Below are 24,590 nucleotides of genomic sequence, written 5' to 3' on the forward strand. Positions count from 1 at the left end.
CTAATCTCCTTGCATATCTTCCGAAGTGCGCCTTCAGTGTGTACATCCATGGATGGTTGGTTTCCTGACCTCCAACCCAACAAATACTTCACGCTTGACAAAGCAGAAAGCATCTGTTGTGAAAATGAGAATAAGAGCCCAGGTCATTTATTGAATTTCCATGTAAAGCTCTCCCTTCATGTGATATAGTGAGGATATTGCTAGGCACTATCATACGAAAATTTGATGAGCATCTTGCGGTTGATCTGGTATTTTTAGACCTGTAACGGGTACATGTACACATACATTAAGAAATTTTTTACTTGTCCTGAGTCAGTTCAAGCCTGGAACGTATCATTAGATATAAAGCCAATCATGTACGCATTGACGTATCATGTGATTACGGCTTGAGAGACTCTCTCTGCTCAGTAAGGAAACGATAGCGGTCGCCACTGTATATGAAGATAAAACAAGGGACCGAAGCTGAAACTTTGAGTTGAGACACGAGGTCCTACATCCTTGTAGCCCCACAGTATAAGGCTGACCTCAAAGCGGGGTAGTAAGCACTAATTATAGTCGTTTAATAGAATCGCAAGAACTCAGGCAAGATCAGTTGGATCTCATAATTGCGTATTAAAAAGCATTTGACTCAATATGAACTGGTGAATAAGAACAAAGTGAAGATCAACCAAAGAATGTTCCTAGATCGCCTAGTATCACCACAATGGAGAGCCTGCTGCAAGAGGGGTATAAAAACGACAGGGGGGTAGGAACAAAGGAAACGCCAGAGTGCCATGAGTCAAATTAGACGAGAACAAGAATATAAACGCTATTGAGGCATGCAGATGCATCAAAGAGACCGCCAATATCTGTGGTTTCAAAAATAAATGATTTAATGTATGTGACCAATATCGCAAGATGAATGATTAATTCGAGTGTCAAGCGCTCGTTATTGCATGCCTGCACGACCGTCGAAGGCAAGGGGCCCCGAATCATTTCTCGGGGTCAGGGGGTTGTCATCTGAGGTCTCCGAGCGGACGGGTGTATCTGCCCGGAGGTGAGAGACATGGGGAACATTGAGAGGTTGAGTGGACTGCCAGCCGGGTATATTAGTGGCGGCGCTGCGCGTTGCGCTACGCGAAAGATCATCACTGCTCCCATCCGGAGCAGGAGAGTCGGTGCTTCGGCTATCTTCCGTGTCCACGTCTGGCCTCGGTTCCTGCAGGTGCATGTTCTCCACGTCGGTGACCAAGTCTGGTTCTTCGGGGATGGCATCTTGCTGGTGCGGCATATCAGTGGCTAAGGGAGCGTTTGATGGCGACTGTGTCTCGGAACGAGGGGCAGGTCCGTTTTCTTCGGTAGTTGCTGGCGCTTCTTTGTCCTCCTTGCTCTCGGGCTCGTAGTCATTAGTGTCGTCGACTTCGGCGCTTAGGTCTGTAAATGCGCGACAATTGGGGCATTGGAACATTGGGTAGTCGGGGGAATGGAGAAGGCGACTGATGCATTTATAATGCCAAACATGGGCACATGCAGCCATAAACAGACATTGGTAAGGTCGCTGGGCAAAGGTTAACAGTAGTTAAGGTTGAAGGGAATGAATGGCGTACCAAAACCGAGCCCAAACAGATCGAGCATTCTCGGCAGCCAGAATAATCTGCGGTCTCTCCCTTTCCCAAATTTTTGATGAGACTCTCCGTATTTTTACTGTTGAATGATTAGCAGGAATCGTATGAGAGAAAGGGGGAGATCATACTTGAACTCATTTGGTTGTTGCTGCCAAGAGCGATTGCACTCGATACGAATGCGCACACAGCGGAAAATCATTTCTTCGCCGCCCCGAAAATCAATTCCTAGCTGCACAATATCGCCATCTTTGATGGTATACAGACGAGACTGCATGTTCGGCTGGCTCAGACGCATATGGTTTAAGAACGTGCCGGACGAACTGCCTACATCTTTAACATGCCACTGGCCATTGACGTACATAAATTCACAATGTTTGCGGCTGACCACTTTGGATTTGAAGCCCACAGGAGCATCTGACGGCTCAACGGGGTTGGGGATGGGAATACCATCACGCTCAGAATAGCGACCCACTCGAATCACACAGCTCTCCGATGGTAGGGTCCGGGAGATGGGGACAAAGGGTAATGAGGGGCGAGAATTCTGGTAGCTATCCTGATAGGGGAAGAACCGAATGGTGGCTCTCTGTTTGGGTGCGTCTGGTGATTGCGCATCGAGGGTTGAGATGGGTAGATCCGCTGCGTCGCTCGCCGTGGTTGGCTCTGGGGACGGGGTGGTCACTGGGGCTGGCACTGGGGCGGTTTGTATTTGGGTCAGTGACTCCGGGGTCGCAGTGCGCCCCAGTCGTGGTGCCCGGCCAGAAACGGCGGAGACGCTTCGGAGTCGAGCCATTTCAGTCGAGCGATTCGAGTCGGTGGGAGGGGGAGATGCAGATTCAGCGGATGAGACTTGGCTATCGGCTCGATAACCAGTGGGCGCGGACGTGTAGCGAGACAAAGGAGAATTATCGTCAGGGCATGAAGTAGATGTCCCCTGGCTTTGAGGGAATTCGCTAGAAGTTGGCGATAACCAGGGGATTCGGCTACTCAGAGAATTGCGAGCCCGTTGCCCACTGGGGGAAGAGAGATTTTGGGTGTAAGCGCGTAGCTGGCTAAGGCGGCGGAGACGCCCCGGGCGAGGAGAGTCAGACAATGTGGAGGCGGTGGCGGTAGAGGCAGACATGGCGTGGTTTGCAGCGCTGGGCAATTCTGCCTGACAATCTCACAGTTGTTCTCGATTCAAGGCGAGAGAGCAGATCGGGTACAGAGTACGTCAGAGCGATCGGCAACTGGGCTAAAAAAGCGGCTTAAAGTAGTTTACCAAGACATCTCTAGATGCGCATCGGCGGAAGTTGTAGGATGGAAGTGAAAGAGAAGAGAGGGGGAAGGAGGCAAATTGGGGAAATGAACGCAGCCAGGAACGGTTCAGATGTCCAAATCCCAAAGGAATCCAATCAGCGGAATGCCTTATGATATAACCGTCGAGGAGATTTCATGGAACCAGACGGGGCCGACCAGAGGCCCTAACGACTTTATAAAGCAAAAAGAAATGGGCCCATTAACTCATGTGCGCTAGTCTTCAGAACGGCTATGGACCTATCGCTGATACTTGCATATAAAGTCATACGTCCCTCGTGAGTTCCTTATTGATTTTTTTTTTCTCGATTTTGCGGGGAAACGCCCTGTTTTAGCCTTGACAGCCATTGCCTCTGGAGGTTTAGCCGATGGCGTATCCGTGCACGTTCTCTCCTATTTCCCCCCACCCCTTAACCATCTGATGAGTGCACGGGAAATGGAGAGAAACTTGCAGACATATAAGAATGCTATCGCAACATCATTTGCACCGGATGATCATATGCTTCGCATCACAAGACGGAGAACGTCATTGGGTCTACACTGCACGGACCCACTGAGGAGGCTGGGGTGACATAGGGTTATGGAACTTGGTTATATAGGAAAGTGGCATCGAGATGAGACTAGAGATATTGCTTGAATAGATGTTGGTCTATACTCATGCCAAATACACCACGACATCCCAGATTCAATGCTCTAGGCCGAGGTATCAAATCCCGAATGTGGCACCTCTGATTGGTGATAGCTGCGGATGATGTGCTGAAGCTCCCGTTATCTTTGGTCAAGGTAGCACTAGATCAACTGCTGATACATTAGAGAATGAAGACACAGAATAGGAATTTCAAATAAGAGATGACAAATAATTGGATTCATGAAGCTTAGGAAGATAAGATTGAAGGTATTTGAAAGTTGTGGTAAAGAGAATGAGCTATCAAGGTGATACCTGTTAGTCCCGGTTTCCCTTGAACACGGGTTGAGGGGGGGAGACTAGTGAGAAAGCTCCTGCAACACTTCGTCCTTCCTCTTCATCACCCCCCTTCTTCCCTTTTTATCCCCCCAACTTTTTCTTTTCTTCCCTGGTAAAAGACCAGATCAAACCTCACCCACCATCACGCGCTTGTGTTCCCCGCCCCCAAAAAAGCTTGCGCATGCTTCGGGCTCCAGCCTCTCGACTTCCACCCCGCTGAAATCTGTCGACTCCCTCACCTCAATCTATCGCATATATTGCACGCCCTGATGCGGGTCTGTTGAAGGAGGCATGAGTGGACTCGCTACCACTTGCTGGTCGTGCCTGTCGGCCGTCGACCGATGGTGTCATATAACCGCCTGTCTCGGGGCAGGCCGATCCCGAGAAGACATCTATGAAACAACTCTAGCCGATAATGAGCGAGAAGCGGTCTCAGATCTATTGGGATACTTGGAAAATGTGCGTGGTCGCGGTCGGCGAGGATGCCTTGTCACACCTCCGGTCGGGAATGCTCTTACCTCATTTCATGGCTAACCCGTTCCCATGTACAGCGCGCCGAGACCGATTTTTTTTCAGGAGAACCTCTGCGAGCTTTGAGCACCCTCGTATATTCTGATAACATTGACCTACAGCGAAGCGCTAGTTTGACCTTCGCCGAAATTACCGAACGAGGTGCGTAATGGCGCAAGTTGGCTTTGATGATGCAATGCCTAATCTCTTTCTTGCAGATGTACGGGAGGTAGATCGCGATACCCTGGATCCTATCCTTTTCCTGCTACAAAGCTCCGATCTGGAGGTCCAGCGAGCTGCCAGTGCTGCGCTGGGTAATCTTGCCGTCAATGGTCAGTCTTCGTTCCTCGCCATGTGAGTCCGTCACTAACCCCGACATAGGTGAGAACAAGGTCTTGATCGTCGCCCTTGGAGGGCTGGCCCCTCTGATCCGCCAGATGATGTCGCCGAACGTGGAGGTGCAGTGCAATGCGGTGGGTTGCATCACGAATCTGGCCACACACGAAGAGAACAAGGCCAAGATCGCTCGATCGGGCGCGCTGGGCCCTCTCATCCGCCTCGCTAAGTCGAAGGATATGCGCGTTCAGCGGAACGCGACTGGAGCGCTGCTCAACATGACCCATTCCGGTAGGCCATTCTTCTCGTTCAGATCTGGGAGCGATCGCTAAACTCCATAGATGATAACCGACAACAACTTGTCAATGCCGGTGCTATTCCAGTCCTCGTCCACCTCCTCTCCTCTCCCGATGTCGACGTCCAATACTACTGCACAACCGCACTCAGCAATATTGCCGTCGACTCCACCAATCGTAAGCGACTTGCCCAGACCGAGTCCCGTCTGGTCCAATCATTGGTCCACTTGATGGACTCATCCACCCCCAAGGTCCAATGTCAAGCCGCTCTCGCCCTGCGCAACCTGGCTTCCGATGAGAAATACCAGCTGGAAATTGTTCGGGCCAGGGGCCTTGCTCCCCTACTTCGACTTCTCCAATCATCCTATCTCCCCTTGATCCTCTCTGCCGTTGCTTGCATTCGCAACATTTCTATTCATCCCCTCAACGAGTCCCCGATCATTGAAGCAGGCTTCCTGAAGCCATTGGTGGACTTGCTAGGTACTACTGACAACGAGGAGATCCAATGCCATGCTATATCCACGCTGCGTAACCTTGCTGCTAGCTCTGATAAGAACAAGGAGCTCGTCCTGCAGGCTGGCGCTGTGCAGAAATGCAAGGACTTAGTCCTTCGGGTCCCACTAACCGTTCAATCAGAAATGACTGCCGCGATCGCTGTGCTGGCCCTCAGCGATGACCTAAAAATCCATCTCCTCAACTTGGGGGTATTCGATGTGTTGATACCACTGACAAACTCCGAGAGCGTTGAGGTACAAGGAAACAGTGCAGCTGCTTTGGGCAATCTTTCTTCCAAAGGTGTGTGGAACTACTTGTCCACGTTTTTCTTTCTTTGAACATATCACTTACAAATTTAGTGGGCGACTATTCGATCTTTGTCCGTAACTGGACAGACCCGAACGGCGGCATCCACGGTTATCTCCAACGATTCCTCGCAAGCGGCGACCCGACCTTCCAGCACATTGCTATCTGGACTCTTCTCCAGCTGCTAGAATCTGAAGATAACAAGCTTATTGGGTACATCTCCAAATCAGAGGACATTGTACAGATGGTCAAATCAATCTCCGACAAGAGCATTGAATCTGACGAAGAGGATATGGATGATGGTGAGGGAGAAGTGATTGCACTCGCACGGCGGTGCTTGGAGTTGCTGGGTACTGGTCCCAAACAGACTCTGGTTGAGGCATAGGGTATGGCCTCTTGATTTTAACGTATGCAAATCCCTGTTTTCGGTCCTTTCTTTTTTTGGCCAATCAACTCTTATGTTACTCCTCGTATCTATTCCCCGGGTGTTAGTATGGGCATGAATCCTTTGAAACTCGGTTTTACTTGACAGCGGGCATCTGGAGGGCCGTTTTGTTCTGCTATTTCCATGTCCATGGTATTCTTTGGGTCGGTGCGTGTCTTCTGTGTTGTTAAGCATACACCGTGTATTAATGCTAGATGTGGATTTTCATAATTGAATCGTCTCGAGCAAGGAGTCCTTCAGATAAGTGCGCATACGCAAACATTATTGTCCACTCTAGGCCCTGAAACTTCGACCATGCATCCACAGCCTTGAGCGGTGGTAAATTTTTGCCCAGGCTCAACAAGGAATAAAAATCAAGATCAGGCAAATAGCATTCGGTATACTGTACGCTGTACATGCATACTAAGAAGTTCTGTAGTCTGGGTCAATATAGCGGGGACCTGCGGGGAAACCTACTTCCGGGCCCGGCCATAGCTCTAAAAAAATCACTCCTGCATAAACCTCCACTTACAAGCTTCCATACCCTCAACATAATGACAACAACTCTTCCGCCCGTGGCAATCCCAGGCCAATGCCTGGGATCCGTTGCCATGTATTCTGCAGGACCCGGTACACACATCCAACAATCCAACATCTACGCCTCCATCGCCGGTCCCGTCGTCGCGGATCCTGCCCAACCTAAGACAGGGACCAAGTCAACTCTTCGAGTCTCACGGGTCGTCCCAGCCACAGTTCGAGCTGCCTCAGCCCCAAATCAAAAGCAACGATACAATACCCTACCAGCTGTCGACTCGATTGTTCTGGCCCGTGTCACCCGCGTCCAGAAGCGTCAGGCTACTGTCAGTATCCTCGTTGTCTTGGATGACGCCTCGCAGGATCCCTCGCAGAATGCTTCAGACAACGACAACGTCGCCTCTATTTTAACATCTGCTGCCAATCCAGAGAACCACAATAGTACCGATGAGCTGCGTTTTCAGGCTTTGATTCGCAAGGAGGATGTTCGCGCTGTCGAGAAGGATCGTGTCGTTATGGAAGATATGTTCCGTGTTGGCGATATTGTGCGTGGCTCTGTCATTTCCCAGGGTGATCAAAGTTTCTACTACCTCACTACTGCTCGCAACGATCTGGGTATTGTCATGGCCCGCAGTGATGCAGGAAATATGATGTTCCCTGTGAGCTGGAAGGAGATGCGTGACCCTGTTACTGGGGCTGGTGAGCCACGAAAGGTTGCGCGCCCTTACTGAGAGCTGTGCAGCCCGGCTCCGATTCTTCAAGGACGCTGTTCCCTACCCTTTAGTAATGGCGGAGACTATTCGAAGTCATTACTACTACCACTACCAGGCCGTCTTGCATTCGATAAGCACAGGCAACGCCCCAATCTGGATCATTCGTGAACATACACGAGACATAGTCTTGCAACATGATCGGGCTATGTGACAGGATTCATGCATCCATTTCACCTCGGGCGATCGTTTGGAGCCTATGACCAACTGCCTCGACATGAGCCGAAGCCACACAACCCCGATCTCTCTACCCCCATAGGCACCTACCGAGACTCGCCCCGACAACATGAGCACATGGCGATATGAATGTACCAGCACTGCTTTGAGAGGCCGAACTCCTCCCGCAGACTTTATGTGATACCCACCAAGTTCATGAATGAAAAACGAATTATTATCTCTTCCAGCTTCCGGTAGCTGCGGTATGATGAAGATTTGTTCGGACAGAACAGCTTCCTAGTCAACAACTCGTAGATTACTACCCTCCTAAGTATACATGGTCGAGACCTATCAATGTCAGGCTGTGTTTGTCAGTGCAGGAATATGAACGGTTTTCTTTTGGAAACGCGCGGGGACTCTCATCCTTTGCGAACCACCCCTCTACTACTTCTTGTCTTGAATCTATGGCTTGAAAGAGAATCTCGGGGTGGGTACATTCTACATAATCTTTACTAGATTAGAATTAGCTTTGAATGAATTGCGCTTAACTTGATCTCATGTGCCTATTGTGCTCCTTCCGGTAATTTATAAGAATTAGGTCCACGGGTTATAAAGGCCGAGTCAATGCACCTGAAGTACCTGCGGGCATCTATAGCTGGGGAGGAGGTATATCGGAAAAGAATTAAAAAAAAAAGAGACAATCCTACTTTTATATTTATCCAGCATATACATCCAAATCTTTTAACAACATGAAGCAACCGAAGAAGCACCAAAGCCTGACTACTTCTTCAGAGTCTTCTGTTTCTCAGCATCAATCAATTTCCGTCCCTGAACAACCAGACCCTTCCGATTCCTCACAGCATCCATGTACCTCTTGGCAACATTCTCCCGATCAGCAAGCTCACCCAAATCCTCCAACTCCTCCTCAGTAGCAGGAACCCAGAACGGATCCTCATCCAAGGCCTCGAAGCCCGAGAAAATCAACTGCGGCTGCGCAGCACCAGAAGTCCTCTTCCGAATTTCCTCAGCGAATCCAAACGATTCGGCGACAGGCAGAATAGCAATGATAGTGAAGAAAGGAGTTCCCTCTTTCATGATTTCAGAAAGAATCCGGCCACGGCGTCGGGTTATGACACCGTAGACACGGCCTAGTACTTCGGTTGTTGCTTGGATCTCACAGCTGTACATTGCGAGCATGATTCGTGGACTCCAGTCTAGGAATCCTTGGGTGATGCCTTCGCGGACTAGTCGGATTGAGTCACCGGTTAGTCGGCCCATGTCGAGTTCGCCCTCCGCCGCTTGAACGGAGAGGTCTTCGAGGAAGACTGCTACGCCGTGCATTGGTTCTTGGCAGAGGGGGCCTTGGCTTGTGGCCAGTTGGAAGGCGTAGGCGATTTTGTCGTGAAAGTCGCGGACGAGGAGGGCTTGCTGGTTATCGGTGGAGACAGCGGCGTTTTGTTTTGGGTCGTCGAGGAGGCTGTGGATCTGGTTAGTTTTGCGGTATATAGATTGGAGATTGGGATTGACTTACAACTTCTCGCAGGTGTTGACGGCGGTGGCATCGACAAGGATATTGGGTCCGATTCTTCGGGGTCCGAATGCAGTGATTCTGTCTACGACGTTCTTCCATAGTTCATTGTCTTCTTTGACTTCCTTTTCGAATATCTTGGTCAGTTCCTCTCGAAATTCGACGAGAGAAAGATTGCTGCCCTCATGGGCTTCGTCAGCGGCATCAACAGTTGCTTCTTGACCATTTTCTGTTGCTGACTCCTCCGATTTGGCCTCGTCACGTTTTTGTGACTGCAATCGTTTCACAGTACCAACTTGCTTTGTGAGGAAGTCGGTCACTGCCTCCGGTAGTGGCACAACACGCAGACGAAGTGTCATCTGCTTGGACGGGGATACTGCTAGCACACCTCCACGACCAAGTTCAGGGTTCTTTGGTGATGCCATCTCTGGGGCATTGACGATGGTTTCCCGGTAGGGAACAATAGCTTCACCGGTTTGGATTTCACATTTAGCAAAGCGTTCACGGAGGTCCTTAACACAGCGTTCGAGATGCAATTCACCCGCAGTGATAATAACATGTTCACCGCTAGGGAGGACCTCGTACTGAGCGCAGGGATCACTCTGCTCAAGAAGACGTAGGCCAGTGACCAACTTGCCTAGATCAGCAGGGTTGACCGGCTCCAGAGCAACACGCACAATCGGTGGGGTGCTTAGTGATACACCCGCCAAGTTAATGCTTCCCTCGAGCTGGCTGCAAAGGGTACCTGTCTTAAGGACATGGCCTGCCAGGCCCCCAATACCAAATACGACACCAGCCGGAACTGACTGGAGTGGCTCGAGGCTCCGGCCCATCATGAGGTACAAGTCTGTAACTGTAACCTTTTTGGGCTCCGGACTGGCATGCGCGTTTGCGGGGGAGAATTTAGGTGGCAGCACATAGATTTCGTCTCCCACCGAAAGAGTTCCCGAATAAAGACGGGCAAATCCAATGAGATGATCTGGGTCTTCCTCCTCTGCAACCTCCTCCGGTTCTTCTTCCTCTCTGATCAACATAGTAGTTTGGAACTGCGATGTCATTTGCTCGAAATCGTCCTTACGTCCTGCACTGGCTTCTGCCTGCATCTTCGCAATCTCCTCTCGCTTGCGGCGGGCGAGTTCTCGGGCTTCCTCGGCAGTCATAGTGGCGCCGCGCTTCTTGCTGGCAGTCAACTCGCTCTCGGGAATAGCAACCATCTTGCTGACATACGCAACGACAGGCGCCTCTGGGCCAGTTTTAAAGTTCACCATAGCTTGCTTGACATCTTCAGAGATGTGGTCTGAGCCCGGTGACGATTTGATCATTTCCGGCAGACGAGCAGATTGCGCAGCTTGGGGGCTTGGGAGATACTCGATCACCGAAACCAGGACTGCAGTTGATAGTGGCAGCCATGCTGAGAATAGAGTGGTCATAATATTTCTCGGATCGCGGCCACGCAGGATATAAGGTGGAATATTGATGTTCAATGACTTTGTGATTTTCTCCAATAGAACGGGGTCGCTGGAAAGAGTCAGTTAGGTCATCATTGATATAGATTGTAGTTTTAACGCACCCCTTTCCTTTGCCGCCACCAGTTGTCGCCTCATAAGCAGCCCAAATGCTGTCGAGAACCAACTGCACAAACATGGGTTTCAAGGCTCGACCCTTCAAGTGCTTCGGGCCCAGCACTCTCTTGGTCTTCGGGTCAAGGTAGAATTCACCCCAAAGGACCTTTTCAAGAACTGTACGCTTGATACCAAGTTTCTTTTCGTAAATTGCAGCGAATTGACGGATTGTAAATGCCCATCCATCGACAGCACTGCAGAAGATAACATTATTCTTCTCCGGAGCAAAGTAGAGGTCCTCGTCATCACGCTCCTCGAACTCCGTAGCCTCGCTGATACTAGCAACAGATTCGTCGTCCAAAGTCTGCTTCTTAGACTTTGTGGCGGAGGCACTCACACGGTCTTCCATGCGCTCTCGCCACTGCAGATCGTCCTCCATACGTTCACCTTGGTAGAAACTGCCGATGACAGCATTGACCTGTTCCAACAGCCTACTTAGGTGCGAGAATGCTTCACTGGGGCTCATCATGAGCTCAGTCACCAACCGATCCATCTTGTTAATGACCAAGATCGGCTTTAATTGCTCCACCCATGTCTGACGAAGCACAGTGACTGTCTGACTGCAGACACCCTCGACAGCATCGACGAGGACAACCGCACCATCACAAAGGCGAGACGCTGTAGAGACTTCACTGCTGAAGTCGATGTGACCCGGTGAATCGATCAAATTAATCAGATACTCCTTAGGCACCGGTGCAGCGTCCGGTGCCGGACGACGGAGCATGGAAAAGAACAATGAGATCGCCGAAGATTCCATTGTAATACCTCGGAGCTGCTCATCGGGTCGAGAGTCCAGGTAGCGGATCTTACCCGCTAGCTTGGGCGAGATGATGCCATTGGTGGCTATCAGGCCATCGGTTAATGACGTCTTGCCATGATCCTACATTGCGCAAAGTCAAGTCGATGATTAGTTTCGGATCTCAGAAATCAATTTCGCCTTGTACAGCAAACTTACAACGTGGGCGAGAATGCAGATCTAGGTTGTGTTAGTATAACCGCAGGCCTGACATCAGAGTGGGATGGAGGGGCAACACTCACATTTCGAATGTCGTCAGGTTTCCGCTGCAGACGAACTAGATCGTCGACATTCACGACGGGCATCTTGAGCGATGTACCGGTCTAAGAGTCCGGGTCGATCTAAGAAGTTGAGGTAACTGGTGGAGGGAAGTGACCGAAGACAGGAAAAAAGTTGCTGAGAAATGGAAAATCCGATAACAGCAATCCCGGATGAAAAATGGAGATTCACGTCAATAAATAGCTTCTGATATTGAACTGTACCTGCCAAGCTAGATGTTCTACGATCTAATAGCGCATGAATTATTTCTTATTAATCAAATCATTTCATGGAATTCCAATTTTCCTGATGCTGCTTACTACGGGATGAATAGTAACTATATCCGCTTTGACTCACGATGAATCATCCAGACTCACTATACGTTTTTTAGGTCGAAGGCAGGCAAATTGCTGTTTGAATGCGTGTATGTTCATCTTTACTCCTCGTCAAAAGAGAGCTTGATTTTCTTTGCTTTCTTGGACTTCTTGGGCTTGTCTTGCTTTTCTTGCACCACAGGTGCTTCAGACTCCGCCTTATTCTCCTCACCCACTACCTTGGCCTGCTTTCGCTTTCTCTGGCCCCCAACTTCAGTGAGATTACTCTGTTTAGCAATGGGCTCAGCGGGCTTCTTATGCCCCTCGGTTGTGGATGAGTCCTCGGTGTTTGTTTCATGATCTTTTGAAGGTTCGACCAGCGCCTTGTATTCCTCCTTGGTGATCACTTCGTTGCTTTCTTCGTCGACATACACCGGTTCGTCTTCCTCATCGTCCTTAGGATCTCTGAGCTTTTTGTTTCGCGCGGCAGGTCGCTCCAGGCGACCGGACGTATCACCACCGTACTGGCCCCGAAGCCTCTGTAGAAAAGCAGGCTCTTGTGCCTCTATAATAGGGAGATATACAATCAGATAGGTTCAGCCTGTAGAGGAAGAAGAAGGTAAAATACCGTAGGCAAATTTGGGGTTTTGGGGCATTGTCGCGACACTTTCTGGTGTAGATGGCTGCGGTCAAGTTCATTCGATTTTCTGTCTTGAACAAACAAGCCAAGAGTCGCGTAAAATTATAAAATGCAATCCATTGGTGCTTCAACCGAAAGATCCTTAGAGAAAGGAGCTGGTGGTGCAGGAGGAGGAAGTAAAGTGCAAGTCCGCGAACAGCTCATACGGCGCTAAACCCCAACGGGACACATCGAAAAGTGCAAAGGAGCCGCTGCGCGTTACCAGCTCCTCCTCATCTACCTCTCCCCACCCCAACTCCCCCTCAATTAAATCATGCTGTGTGCAAGTAAGTCCTTGGTCGCTGAATTGACTTTTACCATTTGGGTCCAGGAGATGTTAACCTCGTTTTCTATAGTCTCTGGAGAGGCTCCTCAAGTGCCTGTCGTCTCTCCCAAGAGCGGTATGTCTTCTCCAGCCACCATGTTCATCTAGCATCTTTCCTAATAATCATCTAGGCAGCCTATTTGAGAAGCGCCTGATCGAGGCCTACATCACCGAACATGGAAAAGACCCAGTGAATGGCGAAGAGCTTGCCGCTGACGAGCTGATCGATGTCAAGTCCCAGCGCGTTGTTCGCCCTCGCCCTCCCACTTTGACATCCATCCCTTCTCTTCTCAGTGTTTTCCAAGAAGAATGGGATGCGCTCGCTCTCGAGACATACACCCTTCAACAGAACCTTGCGCAGACCCGCCGCGAGCTCAGCTCCGCACTGTACCAGCATGACGCTGCCGTTCGGGTGATCGCACGGTTGACAAAGGAGCGGGATGAAGCCCGTGACGCTCTGTCGAAGGTCAGCGTTGGGGCCAGTCGTGCTGTGGCTGATGGTGAGGCCATGCAGGTGGACTCTGAGGGCTTGCCTCAGGCGGTGTTGGAGCGAATTGAGAACACACAAGCTACGTACGTGGATTTGCTTGTAATTAGGCTTGTGCTGCAGATCACTGACATTGGATGTTGTACAGACTCTCAAAGACACGACGCAAGCGCCCCGTTCCCGAAGGCTGGGCTACCAGCGATGCTATCTCTGCATTCAAGCCCGCTGAGACCTCTGAACCTCTGTACCCAGGCAGCCGAGCCTTGTCGATCGATTCTACAGGAGACCTTGCCCTGTTTGGTGGCTCTGATGGCCTAGTCGGTGTCTACTCTCTCTCCCAGAAGAGTGTGGTTCAGACTCTCAAGACAGATGGCCCGGTGACAGATGCAACATGGGCTGGTAACAAGGCTGTCGTCGGTTCAGCTACAGGTACTGTCAAGGTGTTCGAAAATGGCAGCGAGGTGGCAAGTTTTGCTTCCCACGCTGGAGAGGTCACCGCTGTTGCCGTGCATGCAACTGGAGATATCGTTGCCTCCGTGGGTGTGGACAAGAGCTATATTCTTTATGATCTGTCCACTAACAGTGTGGTCACTCAAATTTTCACCGACTCCGGTAAGCAAACAATCTCCTAAAACACAATTTATCATGACACTAATCATCATTGTGCAGCTTTGTTGTCTGTGAATTTCCACCCGGATGGTCACCTTCTGAGCGCTGGTGGTGCTGATGGCCAGATTAAGATCTTCGACATCAAGACTGGTGCCCCGGCGGCAGATTTCGCTATGTCTGGACCTGTCAAGTGTCTTTTCTTCTCTGAGAATGGTACCTTCTTAGCTGCGGTGGCTGCTCAGTCCACCACTGTTTCGATCTGGGATCTGCGTAGCTCCAAGGAAACCAAGGCGTTGGACACCGGCAGCGAGGTCCAGTCGATCTTCTGGGATTACACTGGCCAGTTCCTCTTGACTGGTGGCCCCAGTGGCTTGACTGTTCAACAATTCACCAAAGCATCCAAGGAGTGGTCAGAGCCATTGCGGAGTGCTGTGCCAGCTGTTGCCGTTGCCTGGGGATCTTCGGCTCAAAGCATCGTAGCCTTGAACGAGGCAGGCGCGGTGACTGTGCTGCAGTCATAATCAATAAGGTCAAAACATGTAATTTTAGAGCTGGATCTGATTTTTTCTATTTTTCCCCCTCATGATGCGTTCACAACAGCTCTGGAGCAATGAAATCGATATCTTTTATGAAAATTTATAAATTACACATGGTGCTCTTATTTTCATCACTTCTTGGGTAATCTCTTTGCTTGGTTTCAATCTTATAACAGCTCAATCGCCCACTCTGGGGATAAAGGCTTCTTATACTTGGTGTATAACCCCACGTTCCTTTACCGCTTCTCCGACCGCCATATTTATGCGGAAGAAGGCACACCGCTTTCGAACTCGGGCGTACTGGGAGTGATCTATCATGTCTGCCAACACCTTGCCGCCCTCTTCCTTACCTACCTTTCCATGGTCTTCCCGCTAGCCTTGTCAACTAGCTTTGTCAGGTCTCTCCCTACTCCCTACGCCAATTTCTGATATGAGCAACGAGCCTGGCGTCCAAATTTTGGGCGTCAGGTCCAAGGTGAGCAATATCCCGGAGAAAGCGCGGGGCGCCAGTGAAGTAGCCGCCATACTGACAATCGTTTGCCCTGATTTTTAAGCGAAATCGCCAAATGTCGCAACAAGATCCCAGTGAGGATCCTGATCAATCATGGCAATCCCACTTTCACCCACCTCCTCCGCTAGAAGCGAGTGCCCGCCCCCCATTGCCACCCGCGCGGCATCCCCGTCATGGCTTTGACTTTCGCCGCCCAGTTGGCACGCAGGCTCAGAATCCAATTGATCTGACCGATGAGCCTGATTCACCACCCCAGCGGTTTTTACCTCGCAGCCCAGATACTCGGACATCTCATCCAGCACGACTGCCTCGTTTCGGCCGCTCCATCTTGGAGCTGCCGGGAGCGCTGCCGGAAGTGATCGACTTAGATGACGAACCCGATGCTCCTGCACAACCTCCGCCCCGTTACACGGAAATCAGTGATCGCATCGCGGATGGTGTTGATCTTAGTATCTTTCAGCCTGGTGAGCGATTATGGGGCATTCTGCCTCGTTTTGATGGCTCCTGGGGCCATTTGATCCGCCGTCACAGACAACCCGTCCAAGACGCTTCAGTCCCCTCCTCAAATCCGCCATCTGGCTATAGCTACAACGCCTACGGCATGGTCCCACAACCGAACATTGCGGGCCCGTCCAGACCCCGTATACGCAGATTTAGACCTGACACAGAGCCAATATACCTCGGCTCATCACCCGTGGAAACCGTGGTGCTGGATGCAGGTCCCGACGATTTGATCCTTGACTATGGATCTGCGTCTTTTGAGATGCAGCAACAACACACTGACAGAGCTGAGGCTAGACGACGCGAGGCGTACAAAGCACCCAGTCCGCCACCAGAAGGTTTCACTCGGACCCTTGGAGAAGACGACATTGCAATCTGCCCCAACTGCTCCTGCGAACTCGGAGCCGGTGATGGAAAGAAAGAGGAGGTTTGGGTCGCAAAGCCTTGCGGACATGTTCGTTACTTCAGAATTCTCATGAATTTACGGTTAGGCTAACGTTTTGGTTCCAGGTTTATTGTGGCGAATGCGCAGACAATCGGTCAAAAAGCAAAGCCAAAAAGAAGGCCAACGCACCTGAAAGGTCGAAGCCTTTCTCTAAGTGCAAGGTTGCTGACTGTGGCAAGTCAGTTAGTGCACCAACAGCTATGTTCCATCTCTATCTATGATTCTGTCAACGATCTCTAGAATCGCATTGCATGATGAGTGGGGCGTTTGCGGTTACTGTCTTTTATCTCTTTTCTCGTTGATACCCGTGATGCATGGAAGTTATGGCGTTTCCTCGGTTTTATCTTTTATGGCGTTCGTTTTTCAATGTCCCATCTTCATGGTTTGTCCCAACCCGAAGTCATACTACTGAAACAATCAAGACTCAAATTCTCATCTTGTTGCAAGGCTCAGCTGCACTACTCGGGACATCTCAAGAGTAATCTCGTCAATGAAAGATCTATATATTTGTCCAAAATCCCTAGTAATTATGTAAAGCTAATCAGATGTCAAGCCGGGAACATGGGTGGTTAGTCGGTCCCGCTCATATTGGGTTTCATGCATGCAAGCTGCAGATAAAATATCAGATCTGCCACCTGGGCAGGCGATAAGGCACAAATATTATTCACGCAACTCCCTTGCTAGACAGCATCGGAGGAAACCCTCGCGATGTGGATTTGGCAATCCTAATCAATCCTGAGATCCTTGGCTGCAACGGCCTTGGCCATTGCATAACATATATCGGAGCCATACGAAAGAGCATTTTGCCCAACAGACCACTGGAGGAAGAAGAATCGAAGTAAATCAATTGTACCCTGATCAATAATACAGTAACATGCAATGGCAGGGGTCCATCGCTTGAAAAGTAAAGGCCGTAATTTCAGCCAGTAAAAATGCTATCAAATAGGAAACGCCTAGGATCTCATACACCGCGCAGATCACCGTGGTACGGTGACCAGATACCACGCACACTCTCGTTAATACTTGTCACTGGCTTCTTGGTCCGCTTCAACTTGTCTCCGCTTGCATCCTTCAGAATCATCGCCTTCTTGAGAATGTCGATGGGTTCGAGGTTCCGCACACAAATTGCCTTCTCACGGCCATTGACGTATTGACCCTTGATGACGGGGTGCTTGCCGGGTCTGGGAGCTACTCGGAGTTCGATCTGAGGGTTTTCGCGGGCGAAGTTGGGGAGGGTCTGGGTCAGGAAGGCACTGGGGTTGCAATGATAAGTATATTTCATATATGAACATGGGCTCAGGGATTGAATGCACTTACAGCATGCCCCGTGAGCTGCCGCCATATTTGCAGTAGTGAAAGTCAAGGCGCTTGCACTGGTGAATGAAGGCGCCGACGCCGTTCTGTTTTGGGGGGATCGACAAATCAGCTTCTGTGTCTCAAACAATGTCCCCGCTCTCCTTCATTTGTTTATCAGCACATACCTGGGCCGTCGTAACTGTTCGGAGTCCTTTGACTGGCATTGCTGTGATTTAACGATATCTCAAAGTACCAATCGCCGACTTCCTTCCGGGTCACAATTTCTGGTGCACGTGAAGGCGGTGAGACTGCGCCAGAAGCGGCTACAGCGTTTACAGCGGAAGCTCCCTTGCTACACCACAAGAACGCGAAGTCTCCTGAGGAACCTCACCAGGTGGCAGCTTACTTCTCACCCTCACGTCACTTGTCAACGGGCCGAGGGTTTACAATGACTGATAAACTCCCCCGCCTTTACTGGCCTTGTTCCAGCCGCGACCACCTCTTCGTTACATCCCCCCCAGCGATCGCGCACCGGAAGACTGTCAGAAAAGCACCATCTCCGGAGTGGCTCAGTACCTTGCTGAGGCGAAGACTTTCGCAGAAGAGGCCCCTTATAACGCGACCGAGAGCTGGCTGCAGCGCAAATGGCGCCAGAAGTTGGAGAAGAAGGAAAAATTAGAGAAGCAGGTGACCGATGGGTTGGAAACCTGTATGTGCCATCTCTTTCATTCTCATCGCGAAATAAGACTTGCTAATTGAATCTCCCCATTGTAATAGTTGACCCAGAGAAGGATCCGCAAGCACGAGGTGACCCCTACAGAACTCTCTTTGTGGCACGACTCAGCTACGATGTGAAAGAATCAGATATCGAGCGAGAGTTCGGCCGTTTCGGCCCCATTGAGCGTGTAAGATGGCTCCCTCGACCTTCCTTGGTTTCTTTTCATCTACTCTCTCTGACAATACCTCATAGATTCGCATCGTCAAAGATACAGTCTCACCCAAGGCATCCAAAAAACCCAATAAAGGTTATGCGTTTATCGTTTACGAACGCGAGAAAGATATGAAAGGTATTATCACCAAACTATGCCGCTAGCAATCGCGACATCCCCGTCAACCAGGTTATGGTAAGAGAATTCATTGCTAACACAGTGATCCCCGGTATTCAGCGGCCTACAAGGAAACGGATGGAATCCGTATCAAGGACCGACGAGTCCTAGTGGATGTGGAGCGTGGACGCACGACCAAGGGCTGGAAGCCTCGTCGCTTTGGTGGTGGCTTAGGAGGTCGTGGATACACCAAGGCAATGCCCTCTCGACCAGTTGGGCCAGGATTCAATGCGCCATCTGGACCTGGAGGTTTCGGTGGCGGCTTTCGCGGTGGATTCGGAGGTGGCGGTAGAGGCTTCCGTGGAGGTGGTGGGTTCCGGGGTGGTGACCGTTTCGGACCTCGTGGAGGAATTGGCTACCAAGGCGGCCGTAATGGATTCGGTGGTGGAGGCCAACCACCCCCCAACGCTCCCTCTGGTCCCGGTGGTGGCCGCAGGGGAGATTTCGGAGGCGGTAGAGGAGACTTTGGAGGTGGTAGGGGAGACTACGGAGGTGGAGGCTCTTACGGTGGTGGTAGATTCGACCGTGGAAGTGGCAGCAACCGGGAGCCTGTGCGCCCACGAGATGGCCCTTCGGACCGGGACCGCCGCGACGACCGGGACCGTGATCGCTACAGAGACCGCGACCGCCGTGATGATCGCAATGGAGGAGACCGCTACGGGGACCGTGATCGCGACAGATATGGTGGCCGAGATGCCGGTCGAGATGCTGGCCGAGATGCTGGCCGAGATGCTGGCCGAGATGCTGGCCGAGACGCTGGCCGAGACGCTGGCCGAGACGCTGGCCGGGAGGACTTTGGACGGAAGCGACCCCGTGAAGACGATGGCTACGATGACCCCCGATCCCGGAGACGATACTAAATGTTCCCCCTCATGTCAATGGATGCTACTTTCTCCCTTCTCAGCCCTGGCTTGCCGGTGGGTATCCCCGATTTGGCCATCGCGCGCCTTTCTCTTCTCAAGGGTAATGGGGTAAGGCGAAACAAGTGCAGTCATCAATTCAAGATGTCGCGTAAAGCTATGTCCAGACCATACCGCCTACACTCATCTTTAAGGTCGATCTCCAGTTCTTATGGACTCTTCTGCTGAGGCACGCACATACATTGCCGGCAACTAGCCCAAAAATCTTCCCTTGGAGTGTTTCTGTATTCTCCAGTTTTTACTTTTTGTTTCCCCTGCGGTCCTTTTTTTTTTTTTTTTTTGGTTTCCTTACGTGCGTTTGTTTCGTTCCCAGTGGGACCTTTCTTGATCACTCTCCGAGGGTAAGTATGTATTTTAGTTCAAGCAGTTTCTGAAGTGATGGAATTCAATGACGCTCAGGTAAGACCAGGTAAGGGCCAATGCAATGACTTCAAAACAGGCATAATCCTAGCAGATGTAATATTTCTTGAAGAAAAAAGGGAACAGTCAACATTTTTTTATATCCAATTTAGTAGTATCTATCCATAATCGTAGGCACATCAATTGGAAGAGATCCAAGTCTCCCAGAGAAACAGGATGGAGATAAGAGGATGTTCAGTGTATCAATGTAAAAGAAAAAAAGAAAGCGCCCGCCCTTAACTCCGTAAAGATGCCCACGAGAATCTTTTTTTGTCGACACAGGCGGAAGACACATCTATGCATCCACCTCCATATCACCCTGCTCCAGAATCTTCACCTCGTTGGTACTCCGCGTCCACTGAGCCTTCAGTTCAACCTTGAACTCAGAAGAAGTAACACCGAACATCTTCATCAGAGTAGTCTGTCGGGAGTCCAGAGTCTCGCCCTTGCGGCAAACCTGGTAGCTCTCAGAGCCCTCGGTCAGCTCGAGCATGACCTTACCCTTGATGAGACGGGTGGGAACACCAAGCTTGCGGAGAGCAGGTTCGATAGTGTGGCTGACAGGCTCATCCTGCTCAGCGGGGATCTCACCAGCCTGCTGGTAGACAAGACCGTTGGGGATGCTGAAGGAGCGGGTGGCCACAGTACCGGCACGAGCAAAGTCTTGAGGGCGGAAGTTCTCGAAGTACTCAATGACAGACTCGGCGGCGCGGTTGGTGAAAAGCAGGCCGACGGCACCAGTGAGGAAGGGAGTGACGCGGTGAACGTTAGGTGCGGCTTCGGTTTCGGGGTTGCTGCCGAGAGCGACGGACATGACCTTAGTCTTACCGAAGAAGAGACTGAAAAATGCGTTAGTGGATCTTGTCTATAATTTTGATATTCGAGATAGTTGTGCATGGCGGTATTTCAAGTCGTCTCCGCACTGCATCTCTGCAATACCGGGCTCAATTTCATTCCAGCACCCATTGAAACGTACCGGCTGTCGGCGAACTCAGTGCGCACATCCTTCAGGTAGGTGTTGCGCATGTTGTCCACGGCGAACACAAACATATGGTCATATTGCTCGAGACATTCCCGGATGTTGGCGTAGAGTCGGCGAGTCTGCTCCTTGTGGTCCTTCTTGGTGGTCTTGGACTCGTGGACGACGCGCGCACGCTTTGAACGAGGCATTTTGAAGATAATGTGGTATCAAATTAATCGAGGGAATCGATGGGATCTATTATGCTTCCCGAGTGGCATTTTTTTTCTTTCGCTGATAAGCGGGTCACGTGCCTTATCCGATACCCCACTAGTCTTTATCGGGCAACCAGCTGCTAACAACTTCGAGATACTCAACGTGAACTTCCAAGGGTTCGGTCCCTTGTATAGACAATGCTGGAATTCATGGACTACATCCAGCTGGCCTTCTCTGAGGCGACCAACTGGAACCGCGACAATTCGTACTTGTCGTTGACTACCACGACGCAGTGTAAGTCGCCTTTCAGGGATGCGACAACGCGCAAGAGTGATCAAAGCTAACATTGGGACGACAGCAATTCTCGATTTTTCGACTCCAGAGCGACTGCGTGTACATTTGTCGTCGCTTTCAACCCCCAATTTTGGGACCAGCTACTCTCTTGGCACCGTTGGATTGCTCGATGGATCTGTGTCGTACCTCTTCAGCACCGTGCCTTTCCATAACACTCCTAGCCGAAGTGCATTGATCCCTCTTCGAAAGATCTCTCCTGGCTACCGACATGTGCAAGTACCTGTGGCTCCGGTACAAGCCTGGGGGTGGGGTTCTCTTCTAGATGCAGTCAATATTCCCGGGATCACGGACCCAAAACGCGAGGGTGATCATACCAAAGGCGAAGCAGTACAGCGGAAGGCGACTCTTCTCCATGCCTCTCTACATCTCCCATCTCCGACCACTTTGAATGCGCTTTTCTTGCGAAGGATCTCTCCAACTATGCAACTATGTCTAGCCGTCTGCTCCACTCAAGGACCGCCATTATCTAAGTCCGCACCGCAAGCGTCAATGCTAGCCCAATTGTCTCATGACACCGGAAAGTACTGCAATGAGTATCTTTTCAGCACAGATAATGCCCTATTTGGCTGGCGCGGACTCTGGAACTTCGGTCCCGATCCTAGAAAACCTCGTGCTAATGCCTCGCCTGCATTATCGCTTCTTTCTATGGGTGCGGAAGCGTATTACTCTCCCACCTCATCCTTGATTGGCATGTCTACTGGCTTGCGATTCACCACACTCCCTGCCGCAACCCGGGTGCCTTCATCCTCTTCTTCATCCAGCCTTCCCACGCCCATATCTACATTCCCCTACACGTTAACACTCACCTTGACCCCAATCACTGGCTCTCTATCAGCAACATACTCTCTGAGTGCTTCGCCAAACCTTGCATTTAGCTCCCGTTTCGGGTTCAATGTCTACAGTTGGGAAAGTGAGATGGTTGCGGGCTGCGAGCTCTGGCGCCGAAGCAACAAATCCACTTTCTCTGCGGACGATGACATCGAATGGGCCCGCCGCAAGATGCGCCTGCATGATTTCTCCGCTTCCCTCCCGGGTTCTCCGCCAACCTCTCCACTCATCTCCGACCCGGTTCAACCCGAACCCATTAAATCGGACGATGGCAGTGATGTCGAGGCCGGTGACTCAGTCATTAAGCTCCGTGTTGACCAATCTTGGAACATGCGTTTGCTCTGGGAAGGCCGAGTTAAAGAGCTCTTGGTCAGCGCGGGTGTCGGGCTAGGCCCGGGATCATTCTCAGTGGCCCCGAATGCTTCTTCGTCGGGTGGGTCAGTGCCCGGAGGTGGGCCATCATTTTGGCGCGGGGTTGGAGTTTCGGTGATGTACTCTTCGTGAGGGATTAAATGCCCTTGGGCTAGAGTCTTTATGCATTTCCTTCAAGTCTACAGGATCCTATACTGCACGTTCTAATATACCGCCACCTGGAAATACTAGGCGGATCCAACATTGTACATATATTTCATGACAACATATCTGACGTTTAAAGCTTTTCGCCTTGCTAATTTAGGGCTTTGTCCCAGGTCAACTTGGGGACTCTAGCACTAAGGGAGTATCAAATTACTGAAATAAAAGCATCTTAGATGCGGGCGTTGATAATGTCGACGACTAGATTATGGTTAGCATCCAGTACTAAGAAGGCATGGATCAAAACTTACAGGCAGGCTTCAAGCTGGCACCGCCAACAAGGAAACCGTCAACATCCTCCTTCTGAGCGAGCTCCCGACAGTTCTTCTCGCTGACGGAGCCACCGTAGATAATACGGACGTTAGCCTGGGCCTCGGCGGAGACGCTGGCACCGAGCCACTGGCGAATGGCGGCGTGAACCTCCTGGGCCTGCTCGGTGGTAGCGACCTTGCCGGTACCAATAGCCCTAGATGCAGATTAGAACTGTATCCTCTCTAATGGCACGATGGGAAGTAGAAAGAGATCAGCTTACCAGACGGGCTCGTAGGCGATGACCACCTTATCCCACTGCTCCTTGCTCAGCTCCTTGGCAGCGGCGTTGAGCTGGCGGGTAACAACATCAATGGTCTTGTTGGCCTCACGCTCCTATATCATTACAAAACAGTCGGGTGTAAGCGGAGTTTCTCATCAGGTTGCATCCCGGTGACCCACACCGGAACGAAAAGCACGGGTAACCAAAGTTAGGAATGACGTACCTCAAGAGTCTCACCAATGCAGAAGATGACAGAGAGACCGCCCTCAATGGCAGCCTTGGTCTTGCGGGCAATGAACTATAGTGTACATTGTCAGTTCTAGGCACAATTTGGAGAGTTTCATAGCCATTTTATAGTTCTGGCTCGGTATATAGATCGCGGGTTCCCGTACCTCATCGGTCTCCTTCAGGATGACACGGCGCTCGCTGTGGCCAATGACAACCCAGTTGATGTTGGAGTCGGCAAGCTGCTCGACGGAGATCTCACCGGTGAAAGCACCGTTGGGCTTGTCGAAGACGTTCTGGGCGGCAACACCGATCTTGGGGTCGGCGAGCTCGCGGGTCAGAGTGAGGTACAGAGCAGGAGGAGAGATGACGACCTCAGTGGTGGAGTCGAGCTTGGCGGCATTGAGGTTCTTGACAATGCTGGTGATGCTCTCCTTCACACCGTTCCTGTGATTGTAGAGTCAGTCTTGCAGCTCCGAAATGCTTCGCGTGCTCTGGCGGGGCATCCTGAGCATCGCGGGGTAGTGTAGATGGGGTAACTTACATCTTGAAGTTACCACCGACGAAGAATTGACGAGCCATTTTGAATGGATTATGGGGTATGAAATTTTTGGGTATTTGAAATGGAAAAAAGAAATGAAAACAAGCGTTGGGATAGAGACAAGAAGGAAGGTTGGGCGGTTAAATAAAATGGAGGGGCACTCGGTCCCGAGGATCGGCACTGGGGCCTGACGGACCAGGCAACATCTATGACGTTTACCGATTCTCATGCAGTACTACTTATGGAGACTTTATGGCAACTGTTCCAGTTCATTCAGCTTAACTGCTAGGAAATCTTAGAAAGTCCGATCTTATCAACATTGAAGGTTGACATTTGAACATGG

At 50.8% G+C, this 24,590-nt stretch overlaps 12 protein-coding genes across 12 annotated transcripts; 6 read left to right on the forward strand and 6 right to left on the reverse strand.

Moving 5' to 3' along the window:
- Positions 1–928: 928 nt before the first annotated feature.
- N7503_005208 (FHA domain protein) lies at positions 929–2,724 on the reverse strand (the record flags this gene model as incomplete). The annotated part of the gene is made up of 3 exons (XM_057064755.1): positions 929–1,537; positions 1,587–1,683; positions 1,733–2,724. 3 exons carry the CDS (start codon positions 2,722–2,724, stop codon positions 929–931), a joined length of 1,698 nt encoding a protein of 565 aa, XP_056922498.1.
- A 1,428-nt stretch (positions 2,725–4,152) lies between these two features.
- vac8 (protein anchor VAC8) lies at positions 4,153–6,501 on the forward strand (the record flags this gene model as incomplete). Its single annotated transcript, XM_057064756.1, has 6 exons — positions 4,153–4,320; positions 4,413–4,533; positions 4,590–4,703; positions 4,753–4,998; positions 5,049–5,798; positions 5,858–6,501. 6 exons carry the CDS (start codon positions 4,153–4,155, stop codon positions 6,187–6,189), a joined length of 1,731 nt encoding a protein of 576 aa, XP_056922499.1. The 3' UTR covers positions 6,190–6,501.
- Positions 6,502–6,782: 281 nt separating this feature from the next.
- N7503_005210 (exosome non-catalytic core subunit CSL4) lies at positions 6,783–7,493 on the forward strand (the record flags this gene model as incomplete). The annotated part of the gene is made up of 1 exon (XM_057064757.1): positions 6,783–7,493. The coding sequence occupies one exon, from the start codon at positions 6,783–6,785 to the stop codon at positions 7,491–7,493; it is 711 nt and encodes a 236-aa protein (XP_056922500.1).
- A 975-nt stretch (positions 7,494–8,468) lies between these two features.
- On the reverse strand, positions 8,469–11,939 carry N7503_005211 (GTPase RIA1; the record flags this gene model as incomplete). Its single annotated transcript, XM_057064758.1, has 5 exons — positions 8,469–9,165; positions 9,220–10,734; positions 10,787–11,718; positions 11,794–11,814; positions 11,877–11,939. The coding sequence occupies 5 exons, from the start codon at positions 11,937–11,939 to the stop codon at positions 8,469–8,471; spliced, it is 3,228 nt and encodes a 1,075-aa protein (XP_056922501.1).
- A 389-nt stretch (positions 11,940–12,328) lies between these two features.
- Positions 12,329–12,862, reverse strand: N7503_005212 (DUF4604 domain-containing protein; the record flags this gene model as incomplete). Its single annotated transcript, XM_057064759.1, has 2 exons — positions 12,329–12,771; positions 12,835–12,862. 2 exons carry the CDS (start codon positions 12,860–12,862, stop codon positions 12,329–12,331), a joined length of 471 nt encoding a protein of 156 aa, XP_056922502.1.
- A 297-nt stretch (positions 12,863–13,159) lies between these two features.
- N7503_005213 (WD repeat PRP19 family protein) lies at positions 13,160–14,827 on the forward strand (the record flags this gene model as incomplete). The annotated part of the gene is made up of 5 exons (XM_057064760.1): positions 13,160–13,172; positions 13,242–13,286; positions 13,342–13,783; positions 13,846–14,309; positions 14,367–14,827. The coding sequence occupies 5 exons, from the start codon at positions 13,160–13,162 to the stop codon at positions 14,825–14,827; spliced, it is 1,425 nt and encodes a 474-aa protein (XP_056922503.1).
- A 445-nt stretch (positions 14,828–15,272) lies between these two features.
- On the forward strand, positions 15,273–16,520 carry N7503_005214 (putative RING finger domain protein; the record flags this gene model as incomplete). The annotated part of the gene is made up of 3 exons (XM_057064761.1): positions 15,273–15,317; positions 15,397–16,308; positions 16,365–16,520. 3 exons carry the CDS (start codon positions 15,273–15,275, stop codon positions 16,518–16,520), a joined length of 1,113 nt encoding a protein of 370 aa, XP_056922504.1.
- Positions 16,521–17,260: 740 nt separating this feature from the next.
- Positions 17,261–17,819, reverse strand: N7503_005215 (mitochondrial 54S ribosomal protein mL43; the record flags this gene model as incomplete). The annotated part of the gene is made up of 3 exons (XM_057064762.1): positions 17,261–17,552; positions 17,617–17,699; positions 17,781–17,819. The coding sequence occupies 3 exons, from the start codon at positions 17,817–17,819 to the stop codon at positions 17,261–17,263; spliced, it is 414 nt and encodes a 137-aa protein (XP_056922505.1).
- A 224-nt stretch (positions 17,820–18,043) lies between these two features.
- On the forward strand, positions 18,044–19,561 carry N7503_005216 (snRNP70 family protein; the record flags this gene model as incomplete). Its single annotated transcript, XM_057064763.1, has 5 exons — positions 18,044–18,136; positions 18,187–18,304; positions 18,373–18,500; positions 18,566–18,662; positions 18,762–19,561. 5 exons carry the CDS (start codon positions 18,044–18,046, stop codon positions 19,559–19,561), a joined length of 1,236 nt encoding a protein of 411 aa, XP_056922506.1.
- A 754-nt stretch (positions 19,562–20,315) lies between these two features.
- Positions 20,316–21,190, reverse strand: N7503_005217 (ribosome assembly factor MRT4; the record flags this gene model as incomplete). The annotated part of the gene is made up of 2 exons (XM_057064764.1): positions 20,316–20,859; positions 20,997–21,190. The coding sequence occupies 2 exons, from the start codon at positions 21,188–21,190 to the stop codon at positions 20,316–20,318; spliced, it is 738 nt and encodes a 245-aa protein (XP_056922507.1).
- A 201-nt stretch (positions 21,191–21,391) lies between these two features.
- N7503_005218 (mitochondrial distribution and morphology protein 10) lies at positions 21,392–22,880 on the forward strand (the record flags this gene model as incomplete). Its single annotated transcript, XM_057064765.1, has 2 exons — positions 21,392–21,488; positions 21,553–22,880. 2 exons carry the CDS (start codon positions 21,392–21,394, stop codon positions 22,878–22,880), a joined length of 1,425 nt encoding a protein of 474 aa, XP_056922508.1.
- Positions 22,881–23,121: 241 nt separating this feature from the next.
- Positions 23,122–24,288, reverse strand: N7503_005219 (triose-phosphate isomerase TPI1; the record flags this gene model as incomplete). Its single annotated transcript, XM_057064766.1, has 6 exons — positions 23,122–23,150; positions 23,201–23,415; positions 23,482–23,594; positions 23,705–23,779; positions 23,874–24,153; positions 24,251–24,288. 6 exons carry the CDS (start codon positions 24,286–24,288, stop codon positions 23,122–23,124), a joined length of 750 nt encoding a protein of 249 aa, XP_056922509.1.
- Positions 24,289–24,590: the final 302 nt, after the last annotated feature.

This window comes from Penicillium pulvis (genome assembly GCF_028828015.1).
Source record: "Penicillium pulvis strain IBT 33274 chromosome Unknown contig_23_segment0_segment0, whole genome shotgun sequence".
Classification (NCBI taxonomy): Eukaryota; Fungi; Ascomycota; class Eurotiomycetes; order Eurotiales; family Aspergillaceae; genus Penicillium; species Penicillium pulvis.